At 40.8% G+C, this 12,932-nt stretch overlaps 1 protein-coding gene across 4 annotated transcripts in view; it reads left to right on the plus strand.

Annotated features, from left to right (window-relative positions):
- LOC130436659 (pleckstrin homology domain-containing family G member 3) overlaps window positions 1–12,932 on the plus strand; it is a 36,004-nt gene that overhangs the window by 10,901 nt on the left and 12,171 nt on the right. For 2 of the 4 annotated variants that reach the window (XM_056767511.1, XM_056767514.1), the window contains exons 1-4: window positions 4,257–4,297; window positions 4,720–4,784; window positions 8,641–9,014; window positions 10,944–11,044. In XM_056767511.1, the coding sequence (XP_056623489.1) occupies window positions 4,272–4,297; window positions 4,720–4,784; window positions 8,641–9,014; window positions 10,944–11,044 (566 nt within the window). In that variant the 5' untranslated portion in view covers window positions 4,257–4,271. Of the gene's footprint in view, window positions 1–4,256; window positions 4,298–4,719; window positions 4,785–8,637; window positions 9,015–10,943; window positions 11,045–12,932 lie in introns of those variants that run through there. The other 2 variants (XM_056767512.1, XM_056767513.1) reach the window with 2 other exon arrangements.

Below are 12,932 nucleotides of genomic sequence, written 5' to 3' on the forward strand. Positions count from 1 at the left end.
GAGAGAGAGAGAGAGATTAGTTTAATGAGCCGTTCTGAGTCGACATGGAGATCCGTCTTCTGTTCTGGCTGCTCTCGGATAACTGGAGAAAACTGTCCTGTGTAGATAAATAGTTGACACCACCTCGGGCAACCTGGAATTTGTCCTGTGAAATCACAGTGAAATTCCTCTCACACACACACACACAGATCCCAACACACACACACAGATCCCAACACACACACACAGATCCCAACACACAGACACACATCCCAGCACACACACACACTCACACACTTGTCCCAACACACACAAACACATCCCAACACACACACACACACATACCAACACACAGACACACACACATTGACTCTGTGATCTAAATGAGACGCTGCCATTGACATGAAGTTAAGCTAATTATAAACACAAAAGACTTCCTCACAAACTGACCCTTAAATCAACCTATTGGCCTTTGTTATGGTAAATACAGACATCATTCTCGTGAATAACAGGCTTTTTAAATGATTACATCAGAATATCTAACTCTCCTGGCAAGAACATCCTTATTTATTTATTATGCTTAACTACCAGCAATATTTCTACCAAATTTCAAACCAAAATATTGTGTCTATTTGCATTTATTTTTTGAGAAATTAAAACTGGAGAAACATCTGAAGATAACAGACAAGATGATTCATTTCTAGATGTATTCAGGAAAATTCAGGAGCATCGCACATCTCTCAGGTCTGCTGAGAGAAAGTGGCGCAAATCTAAAGAACCCACTGACCTCTCTCTCTACCAGTCTATTCTCTCTTCCTTCTCTGCGGATGTCTCCTCTGCGAAAACCCAATACTACCATACTAAAATCAACAACTCTCCTGACCCTCGTACTCTCTTTAAAACCTTTTCTGCTCTCCTCTGCCCGCCTTCCCCCTCACCTCCATCAGACTTAACAGCTGACGATTTCGCATCGTTCTTTGTAAAGAAAACGAGCACCATCAGCAATCAATTCTCTGCGCCACCGCCTCTTGACCACAGTCAATCCCCTGACACATGCTTGTTCCCCTCGTTCTCTCGCCTATCTGAAGAGGCAGTTTCCAAGGTAATTTCTTCAAAACACCCGACTACCTGCCCTCTAGATCCCATCCCCACCCATCTCCTCCAGGCCATCTCTCCATCGGTTGTTCCCTCTCTGACTCACATTATCAACTCGTCTCTCACCACTGGCACATTTCCTACACTCTTCAAAGAGGCCCGTATTACCCCACTACTAAAGAAGCCTAATCTTAATCCTGCACTGTTAGAAAACTATAGACCGGTATCCCTACTCCCCTTCGCTGCTAAAACTCTAGAACGTGTTGTTTGTAACCAGCTCTCATCTTTCCTCACCCAGAACAACCTCCTGGACAGCAACCAGTCTGGGTTCAAGAGCGGTCATTCCACTGAGACTGCGCTGCTCTCTGTTATTGAAGCCCTGAGACTGGAAAGAGCCTCCTCTGACTCATCTGTTCTTATCCTACTAGATCTATCTGCCGCCTTTGACACAGTTAACCATCACATCCTCCTGTCCACCCTCAAGGCAATGGGGGTCTCTGGAATGGTGCTACAATGGTTCAGGTCTTACCTCTCGGATAGGTCCTTTAGAGTATCTTGGAGAGGTGAGGTGTCGGAGTCCCATCATCTCGACACAGGTGTGCCTCAGGGCTCAGTGCTTGGTCAGTTGCTATTCTCTGTATACATGACATCCCTTGGCTCTGTCATTAGGAAACATGGCTTTTCCTATCACTGCTATGCGGATGATACTCAACTCTACATGTCTTTTCGCCCTGACGACCCGACTGTCTCTGCACGCATCTCAGCTTGCCAAGCCGACATCTCGCTCTGGATGAACGCCCATCACCTGCAGCTGAACCTTCCAAAAACAGAACTGCTTGTAATCCCGGCTGACACGAAGACTCATCACAACCTTTCCATTCAACTGGGCTCATCAACCATCACACCTTCCAGAAAAGCAAGAAACCTGGGAGTGGTGATCGATGATCAGCTCAACTTCACGGATCAAGTTGCCACCACCGCCCGGTCCTGTAGATTCATCCTCTACAATATCAGGAAAATTAGACCCTTCCTATCAGAGCATGCTACACAAATCCTTGTCCAGGCTCTTGTCCTGGCCAGGCTGGACTACTGCAATGCACTACTGGCTGGACTTCCAGCTTGCACAACCAAACCTCTACAGATGATCCAGAATGCTGCAGCAAGAGTTATCTTTAATGAACCAAAGAGAGCACACGTCACTCCTCTACTCATTAAGCTACATTGGCTTCCCGTAGTCGCTCGCATCAAATTCAAGACTCTGCTCCTGGCCTACAAGACTACTGCTGGTTCGGCACCACCTTATCTTAAATCGTTAATGCAGACATATGTACCTGCCAGATCCCTACGCTCTGCAAACGAACGACGTCTTGTGGTGCCATCCCATAAAGGTAGAAAATCTCTCTCGCGCACCTTCTCCGGATCTGTTCCAGCTATGTGGAATGATCTGCCCACTGCTACAAGATCTGCAGATTCTGTAGCCATCTTTAAGAAACGCCTGAAAACACATCTCTTCCGCCAACATCTGACTGATCTGTTCTGACTCTTTTCTTCTCTACTCTTAAAAAAAAAAAAAATGTATGAATGGTTCCGTATACTGTGTTAGGCTATATGAGACTAGTCTTCTTTTTGATTGCACTTATGCTTTTGTTGTACTTATGCTGTCCTAATTGCTTCCATTATCTACCCCACTTGTAAGTCGCTTTGGATAAAAGCGTCTGCTAAATGACTAAATGTAAATGTAAATGTAAAAGCTCCAGTTATTTTTTTATGTGATATTCTGAATTTTTCTCTCAGTTTTCATGTGTCTTGTGTCTCAGTCTTTCAAGTGGCTGTTGGATGACTTCATGTCACTCCTGAGGAAATTACATTTTGGTTCAAATTCACAAACGCTGGACTGAAATGACCACAATACATATAGACATGATGATTACATGAACATTTGGAAAGATCTCTTCATTTTGTCCGCAGCTGGTTATAAATTCTAAACAACATCAAGACCAAAATCTTCAACATTACAAATCATGGTCAAGAAATGTATTACACTGGTTTCTTTAACAAGAACATTGTTAACACCATTGTGATGCTAAAAAGTGAAGGTGGGGAAAGAGTTGAGAAGTGCTCCCACACACACACACACATGTTCTGCAGGGGTCTTGTGGACATCATGAGGGGTGTTTCTGTGCTAAACTTCACAAAAGACTCACACTATTGAAATCCCGGCGCACAGATGGCGTCAGTTGTTCAGAGGAAATGGCTTTCAATGGGCCGCTGTGGGGGTTTGTGTGCTGTTTGAGGGTTAATTGGTGTTTTATGCCCCTCAGTGTTTCTGTAGAGGAAAATCTCTGACCTCAGATCAGTCATGAATCCCAACAGAAACCTTTCAACCTCAGACTTGATACATGAACTGACCTGTGTGTGTTTTCAGATCAACCAGCTGTTGTTCTGACCTTTTTCTCATCATAATGGCTTTTAATGATTTTTTAGGTGGTTGTCTGCACTAAAAGTGTGTGTATTGCTGGTAAAGGTGCACTATCAATTATCGGCCATATGGGTAACAGCCGAAAAATGCTGCTCTTTAATGATGATAAAATCCTGAATTATTTCTCTGGTTAAACCACTTCAGGTGCACACTGCTCACCAGCGTTCTGTCGTGATCATTCATTTTCTGCTATCAGCAAAACATGTTGATGTAGGGACAGTATACATTTAGGGATGTGTAAACTATAGGAAGAGAAGCATACTGTTGGAAGCAGATCGCTGTCTGGATGCATTCTGTCTTGAGACCTTTAAGACTTGTGGCTATATTGGCAACACTTTTCTGGGTTGCTCTGGAAGAACATCTATCTTTATATTTATAGAAAAATATACATAAAACAGTTTAAAAGTGAAAAGATCTAATTTCTGCAGTCAATAAGTGTGTTTACATGCACAGTCTTATACCAATTTCGCTTAATAAGCTGATATATGTAAAGTCATGTAAACGTGTAAAATGTTTTTTCTTTTATCGGGAAAGGTCACAAACTGTTTAAGTAAAAGACGCATGTCAGAGGTCATTATTTGCCCATCACTCAGATTTGGTGCTGCATGTTAATGTTCTTTACTGGTTTTCTCTCAGTTTTGTTTGTGTGCGCATGTCTGACGGAAAATAACCATAAAAGTCTGCTTTGGAAACATCCAGCTGATGAAGAAACGTCCAAATGAAGAACTATTGTTATACATGCAGGTACTGCAGACATGAGAAGAGATTTAAAAAAACAGCTTCTGACTGTTTTCCCGCTGCATTTTTAATGACTAAACAGACTATCGATGATGACGTCACTGTACGCCAGAAACCGGCAGGTCTCAAACTTCCATGTAAACGCGTTTTCTGCGTAGCCGCTTTATTACCATGCATGTACACACGTGAACACAGGTTTCTTTTTAAGCTGATTTTTGTTAGAACCCTTTATCTGGTCCTTTTAAACGCACTCAAGGTTTTAAATGAAAGCAGTTGTCCACTTTTTGCCTTTTGTTTCAGTCTCAGAAAATGTGATGTGGATGTTTAGAGAATTCTTTGACATTGGAAGACAATACACACAATCGGTTATCCATATCGGCCAAAAGTTGCATATCGGTGCATCCCGAACTGTGTGTGTTTATCTGCAGATGTGACCTGTTAGAGAAGCTGTTATCATGTCAGATGAGAGCGCTGGATGCAGAGAGATGCACAGGTAGAGTAAACACTCAGAGCCAACACAAAGCTCTTCTGTTTTTCTCAGTATCATGACGCAACTGGAGAGTAAATATAGAAAAAAATGCTGTTGAGCGCGACGGAGGTCTGAGTGTTTTAGACACTTGTATGTGGACAAGTAGTAGTTTGGGTCACATTCCTTTGGATTTGTGATGTGAATAACCTGTGAAGCCCACCCCAGGTGACACCAATCTGATCATTTTCATAACTAAAACATTGTGAATGTCTGTAAATTCTGTGCTATAGTCTGGGAAATAAAGTGTCACAGTGATGGTTTTAGATGCATATAACAATCCAGTGGTCATGTTTAAGTGTTTGAAAGAACCTCTGAAGTTAAATGTGCTACCAAGTGTTGCAGATGGTGTGAACGGATCAGACAGTTGAATATTTCTGCTTTAGATTTCTTTGAGACTGTGATGTGTTTGACGTGTGTGTCCATACTTTGTGAGCCTTTTGTATTTGGTGCGTCAGACATTGTGTGATATGAGGTTGTCTGACCTGTAGTGGTGTGAGATATCTGGAAACCTCAAAGGAAGATCAGGCTTGTGTTGATTTATCTCTCCTCAGGTGAGGAAGATTTCTAGACATTTGAAAAACACCAGGGGATTCTCTGTAAATGTATATAACCCTTTTTCATTGCTCGTTTATGTGACAGTTTCCTCGTAGTGTGTTATGAAATGTAAATGTGTTGCATGTGTTGTGTGGTGATTTGCATCGGTCAGACTGTATCAGTATATGTCTGTCGGGTCAGATGATTTGACCGAAAAAGAACACATGAGGACGCTTTCATGTTCTGTGTGAAAATTTGCATCAGATGTTCTCATAACTCAACCAAAGTCTGTTTATACTGTACATGGGCTAATGACATCACTGAAAATAAAGCCAGTTAGGATATTAGAAACATGTATTTAAGGCTGCAAAATAATTAATTCCGGTAAATCGAATCAAAAATGTAAGTTTTATACATAAATGTTTTTTTTCGTTTTCATTTTTTATATCTTATATTTTTCATACATGTGTATGTGTTTATAAATACAAAATGAATATGTACAGTACACAGACTTGTATTATGTAAACACAAACTTTTATTTTGGAAGTGATTAATACTTTGACGGCCCTAAATGAATTTAAGAACAACTGGTTTGTGTGAACAGGTGGACCTGATCAGTGTTGAGTTAAAAGGCGTTTGGAGACAATTTTGTTCTTAATTTGCAAACCTGAAGAGAAAAGCCTAACTCGACCTTTGACCCTTTCCCATGCTCTGGTGAAACTCAATGGTGGTTGGGTCTTTCTGACAGGTTGTATGAAGACTGTTGGAGTGAATCCACAGAAGTTAAAGGAGTGGTTTGTGTTTAGAGGTGAGCCGTCGGCCATTGTTGTATCATTTGCTTAATTTTGCTCTATTAGATGATCAGCTGAACGGGACCTGGTGTGAGTGGAGGTGTGCACATGCATGTTAATATATATCTTTACAAGTTATTTATGAGGATTCAGGAATTCAAGGCATGAAAATCAAAGGTTTACGCTCAAGCATCTGTGGAATCTGAAGTATTCTGCCGACAGACGTTGAGTTTAGGAAATGTTTGTTCATCCAGACAGAAAGAGATTTAATGTGATGAAATCTGTGGAGGAAGCACACATACCTTCTGCTTTTTGTAGGTTCATCTGGAGATGTTTTTATCTTTGAATGTGTTTATTTTACGAAGTCAAATACTACACTCACCTTGACTGGAGATCATCAATATTATAAGGGACCGTGTTAAAACAGTCACGTGTGTGAGTCTGTGCTTTTATGTAGAGCGGCTCTTTGTTTAGAAACATGTTGATAAGAGTTGAAATGTTTTATAATATCTCGTCTTCTTGATTTATAAGTGTGTTCTGTTTTGAATCTCACTAGTTGTATGTCAAACAGACAGGTAGACATTGTCTTTAAACTCAATATCTGTCATTTTGCAGGAAAGTGGTTTTGGCACATTTCTAGAAAGTTGCAGTCGATTTCTCTTTTCATCTGTTCTGTCAACAAGAATACAAACATGACAAGTAATGCGAGTAATATCTGAACAAGCTTAGCAAAAACCGTGTGTTAAATATAGATATCTATATACAGTAGTGTAGATGTCTTCAGGATTCACCATCAATCATCTCCACATGTTTGAGGAAGTCACGTGTGAGCTGTAGGAATGTAAAGGGCTCTTGTGTCAGGTGTTTTGGTCAAAGTGTGCAGGAATGTGTGTGTGGAGGTCAGCGTTTAAACATCACTCTCAACATTATGTTGAGTTCATGTTGCTTCTGTCTTTTCCGTCTGAACACACAGTTTCTGACATTCTCACCAGATTAGAACGGGACAAGAGTTTTTGTGGAGGTGAAAAGGTGTCTCGTGATATCAGCATGATGGAGTTTGATGGTGAAGTCAGTATTGAAGAAGTGCCTGTCACTTATAAAACCTGTTTGATCAAATAGATGTAAAGTGACATTTATTCAAAAGGCACCTGTGACTGTTCATGTATTTCATCATTGAGGATTTTTCTTCCCGGAGTGATCTGGTGTCTTGTCTAGTGTGTCTTATCACACCCTACTGTACAGCCATGTGAGGTTTATACTGATGCTTTCCCAGAAGCCCACATGTGAGAACATGACTGTTACTATGTGTGATTGTGAGATGTTTTAGGTCAGACGTGAACACTGATGATGCAGAGGACTCTTGCTACACACAGGAAGGAAATAAGAAAGAACACTTGCTGAAGTGTAGAAAACCAGATGATTTCATCATTAACGTCGGAGCGGTACATCGCCTGTTAAAATAACACTGATGGGTGCTTATAAAACCTACTGATTGAATCTGTGCAGATCAAACTATTTATTGAACAACCTGATCATTTAGATTATAGTTTTATTTAGGGTTAAAAAACATAAAGAACCTTTTACATTTGATGAACCTTTGTATTTCAGATGATTAAAAGTAAGTAAGAGATGCGTCTTTAAAAACCTTTGACTGAACTGGTTCTTCTGTGGCATCTCTGTGAAGTGTGAAGAACCTTAAGCTCCTTTATTTAGTGATTGAATGAGTTTGACATGTAGACATTGACTATGTGTAATGTAAAACATGATATAAAGTTGTCTTGTGGGAAATGAAACGGTGGGATCGCTCTGTCCTGACCTGCATCTCTCGCTGTGGACATGTTTGGAGATTTGATGAAGAGGTGTTTATGTGATGTCATCTGTGAGTCATGAAGCGCTGAAGGAAAGATGAGATTCATGTGGAGGCTTGGGTTTGGATTTCATCATGATCAAGAATCTACAAGTCTCTCTGAGAGGTGTAAGAGATGGAAAGACTAAGTTTTCTCAGACCATCACGTTGACTTTACTCATCGTTTCTATCATGTGAGTGATGGGATGATGATGTCAAGAGCTTGTAGAGATTTGTCAGGATTCAGATTCCCTTTAAACTGTAGCGTAACTTCTTATGATTCATGAAAGCAAACCAACGTGAGCATCACTTAACCATAACCTGTACAACATTTCTGATGAATAAGACTTTTCTTGGATTTTATTATTATTCACACTTTTTCCTTTATTGTATGTTTTTTGTATTTTTGATTGTCTTGTGCCCTTATACCCGATAGAAACGAACAAAATGACAGTTTCATTGTAACAAACATGATCTTAACTTGATCACTTTTTTCCATAAGTTGCTAAGTTTTGTTGTGTTTAGGATGACGAAAACCATGTGACCTGGAAATAGTTCCTTATCAAGCTTTATTTCCTACCTTTCCAGACTCACACTCCCTGCCCATATAATAATAAAAGAAGTGTTCTTGTCTGTTTGTCTCCAGCAGAATGTCATCGTTCATCTGTGGGCAGTCATGACACGCGCTCCATTGCTGAGCGTTCTGAGGACGGCCGGACGGTCAGCGTGGTGTCCTCCGTCTCCTCCTGCTCGTCTCTAGAGGGAAACATCACGCCGTCAGCATTTGCAGGTGATATTAACCTGGAGCTCATCCCTCCGAAGGCTCCCACAGATCCTCCAGAACCAGACTGGACCGTATCAGAACCTGTGATTACATCATCAGAGCGCAGAAAAGACCCTCCCTCGCCGATTGCCTCCGTCGCCATGGCGCCCAACCCCCATCTCACGTATGTGGATCGAGTGGTGATGGAGATCATTGAGACGGAGAGGACGTACGTCAGGGATCTGCGCAGTATCGTTGAGGTGAGCAACTGCCTTGTGCATCATTATTATAGTGTTATTTATGCATGAATCTTTGCTCTCTTCACTCGCTGCTTATCGCAGAACGTTTCCTTCTCCATTCACAGCCCAGATCTTTGAAATAATCAACCCAAATGAGTAAATGAACACATGAGCTGCTAAAACAATCTATTCTAACAGACAGCTGGTGGTTGATACACTCCTACAGAACACACGTGTGGGTTTTAAACACAAACGGCACGTGAGCGCTTCCACCAGCGACTGTTATTCTAGTTTAGATTCACTGGGAGAGAAGTGTGATGTCAGCAGGCGCTCACTGATGCAGAGTTTGGGGGTTTCCACAGGTATCCCTCCCATGACAGGAATGTCCTCACGCCTTCAAATTTATATTTCCATCCAGGAATATTGCTTCCCACCCAGAATCTAAAAGCCCTTTCTCATGCCATGGTTTGACACATGAGCGACACAAAGCCAGAAGGAATGAGCGTAATGATGACAGTCTGACAGGTCAGGATTGAAGGGTCTTGAACACAGGATCTCAACGGGCTCTGGTGTGAAATTCCCACAGTTGTGTTGTATACAGCGAGTCATATCTCACACAGACTGTCTGGGAGTTTGAATGTGGGATCTGTAGTTTTATCTCTAGTTTATATTTGAGTTATATTCGGCTTCATTCTCCTGGTTTGCTCGATGTTGTTGTGGGTGATGCTTGAAGTTTGTCTGACACTCCCAAAGCATTCTGGGTCTCCCGACAGTGCCAACTTTCGCCCTCCACACCCGCTTTCCACTTTATTTGACTGTAAATTTGTTATTTGACGGAGATGTTTTACATTTAAAGGTTAGTGTGTTCAATTGGACGGGTTGACAAATGTCATTGGTTGAGTCAGAGCTGTGTTCCAGGAACACAATGATAACTTGCAGTTCTTCTGAACATTTCTACTGAGATAGAAGACATCGTTTTAACATCCAAACACACAGTTTATGCAGTCGCTTCTAACGCTCTGAACTTCAGTGCGTGTGAAGGACTTGAGGTCCACCCATGAGCTGCAGCGCTCCAAACTAAACTCAGTCATTTCCTAATAAGAGCATCGACGCTTGCTCGTGTGTGTGTGGCCTTGTTTTTATATCCCGGTGGGGACCTAAGCCTGAATACACACCGTCACATGGAGATTTATGTGTGTGTACGGGTGGGTGGGTGCGTGTCTGTCTGTGTGTGCTGTTATGTGATGTAGTCGGTAAGAATCCAGGCCGCCTCAGAACAGGGTTTGGTTCATGTAACGCAGAGTGATCTGAGACTCTTGTGTGTAAATCTTGAATGAATAAATTTGCTCAAAGTCATCATACATGTGCTTCTATTTCATTGTATAAATCTACATTAATAGTATCAGATAAAAAACGGTAATTATTATATTTATATACTACCATGTTTGCTTGAAGGTCCATCTTTTCTGTACTTTATTAGTGTAGTAGATACTAAAGTGAGAATCACAGAGAAAATAACTGTGATGTCACACAACGTCAGACAGAATTTGTTCAGGATCTTAACACGCTACATGATGTTTTGATTGTTTACGTATGGTTATTCAAGAGTGCGTTCAGAAGATTCTGTTCATTTATAAACAAAACATTTCCTGTATTCAAATGCTGAATGTTGTAATGTAAATGTGGAGTTTATAAGAGAGCTGTGGACATGTTGAGACATTCAGCCTTGCTTTGTTTTGAATCGCAGGACTCGTACATGAACATTTGTCTGAATTCAATAAAGCAGGGTACCATTTTTATTTATTATAAAAACATGAGCGAATGAAAGTCTGAGGATCAATGTACATAACTGTAGCGCCATCTCTTGACCTGTAAATGCATTACATGTGAGAGGTGGTGAAGGAAGATCATATTTTGACAGTGTTGATCTTTTTGTTGCCAATGTTTCAGGACTATCTTGTACACATTATAGACAGCAGAGATCTGCCCATCAAGCCGGAGCAAGTGTGCTCTTTATTTGGGAACATTGAACAGATCTACGAGTTCAACAGGTAAGATTCAATACGCCTCATTTTTGGACATTTCATTGCAAAATACCAGAATCTTTGTTTGATGAAAGAAGACCTTTCGGACACAAACCGTAAACCATCTGCCCCTTGAACACCTTATAAAGCTGTTTTAGCTGATGCGTAAAGTCTCTGTTGATTTAAATCAGTTGAATCATTCTTCTTATCTGTCATGAAGCATCAGAGTCTAGATCTCATCTTTCATCATGGAAGACTCAAATCAGATGAGATCAGACGCTCATCAGCTCTCAATCTCTCTGACGTCTTTTGTTTGCATGAAGAAAGAATTGAAAGAAACCAGCGCTGTTAATTTACACCATGTAGTCCAGAGGACCTTAAATAATGTGTGGAGATGGTGGTCTAGTGGGTTAAACCACTGAACCGGTAAATCAAAGGTTGCTGGTTCGATCCCAGCAGACACCACCAGTGTGTCCTTGAGCAAGACACTTTACTCCATGTTGCTCCAGGAGGATTGTCCCTGTAATAAGTGCACTGTAAGTCGCTTTGGATAAAAGCGACTGCTAAATGACTAAATGTAAATGTCAAATATGTAACACGCTTCACTAAAGCGGCTTGTTGACACGGGTCAGAGACGTGAGTCATGGAGCTTGACTCTGAGGATGAGCGTTCTTCTGGGCCACACAGTGTCAAAAAAAAGATGAAAGTAGTAAAGTGATTCCACACATGTGATGTGAATGTGTAGTGGCATATGTTTGTGTCAGGACAGAATTTGTGGTTGTTTCCTCTTCGGCAGCTGTAGAGAGACAGTGTGATGAAATATTAGTCTTTGTGTGTGATGTTTGTGTTGAGGGCGTGTGGTATGTCTGTACGGTGTGTGTGATACTGTATGTGACTGCAGGTCACAGTAAACACACTTAAATGTGACCCGGGAGCACAAAACCAGTCTTAAGTAGCACAGGAACAGTTTAAGCAATAGCCAAACATACATTCAAAGATGATGCATTTCTCTTTTATGCCAAAAATCATTAGGATATAAAGTCAAGATCATGTTCCATGAAGATATTTTCAACCATCGAAACTTCATTTTTGTCAGTATGAAGCAATGCTGGGGGCTTAATTTGGACTATTTTAAATGGGACTCTCGGACAAATATCGTACCAACAAGCCATAAATCAAAGGGACGCTCATTTATTCAGCTTTCAGATTAGGTTTTCATTCAAAAAATGGCCCTTCAGACTGGTTTTGTTGTCCAGGGTCACAAATGTTTGTGGTGTGAATTATTTACAGAACTTCTTTGGTGGAACATAAGCATTTTCAACATTAAATCATAAATTGTGTGTTTATATCAGGTTTCGTGTGCTTGTTCTATATGAATATTCTATATGAAAGTCAAGTCATTGCTTTGCCTTCAGTAAGATAAAGAACTACATTAGAGAGAAGTGTTTTTATTCTTTATTTGGATGTAATTATGGATTGATGTGGTCTTTTATAAAATGTGGCGATGGCAATATAAGAAAGCAGTAAGCTGCTTAAGGTCTTGTGATTTGACCACAGTGAAATGAGATGTTGGTACTCTGTTTACTTGGAGTGGTGTTGGTAGAATCAGTGTAATCTCTCTAATCACAGCTAGGCACGGGCCCAATACCGGTTTCAAGGTATACCGAGGTTTATAAGACCATGACATTTTCTGTAAAAAACGTTTCTGAGGGATGAGCTGTGTTTACACAAAAATACATCATTCAATGTTTGATGTTTATGTCTGATATATGACAAAAATAATGTTTTTTAAAGAATATTATCATTTTACGGGGCTGTGTCCACTGAGGCATTTACGCCTGCGGCCACATGTTTTTTTAATTGTTTTCAACTGAAAAATCTCATACCAGCCCATATCACACCGCTGATGATCTAT

This window comes from Triplophysa dalaica, chromosome 15 (assembly GCF_015846415.1).
Source record: "Triplophysa dalaica isolate WHDGS20190420 chromosome 15, ASM1584641v1, whole genome shotgun sequence".
NCBI lineage: Eukaryota > Metazoa > Chordata > Actinopteri > Cypriniformes > Nemacheilidae > Triplophysa > Triplophysa dalaica.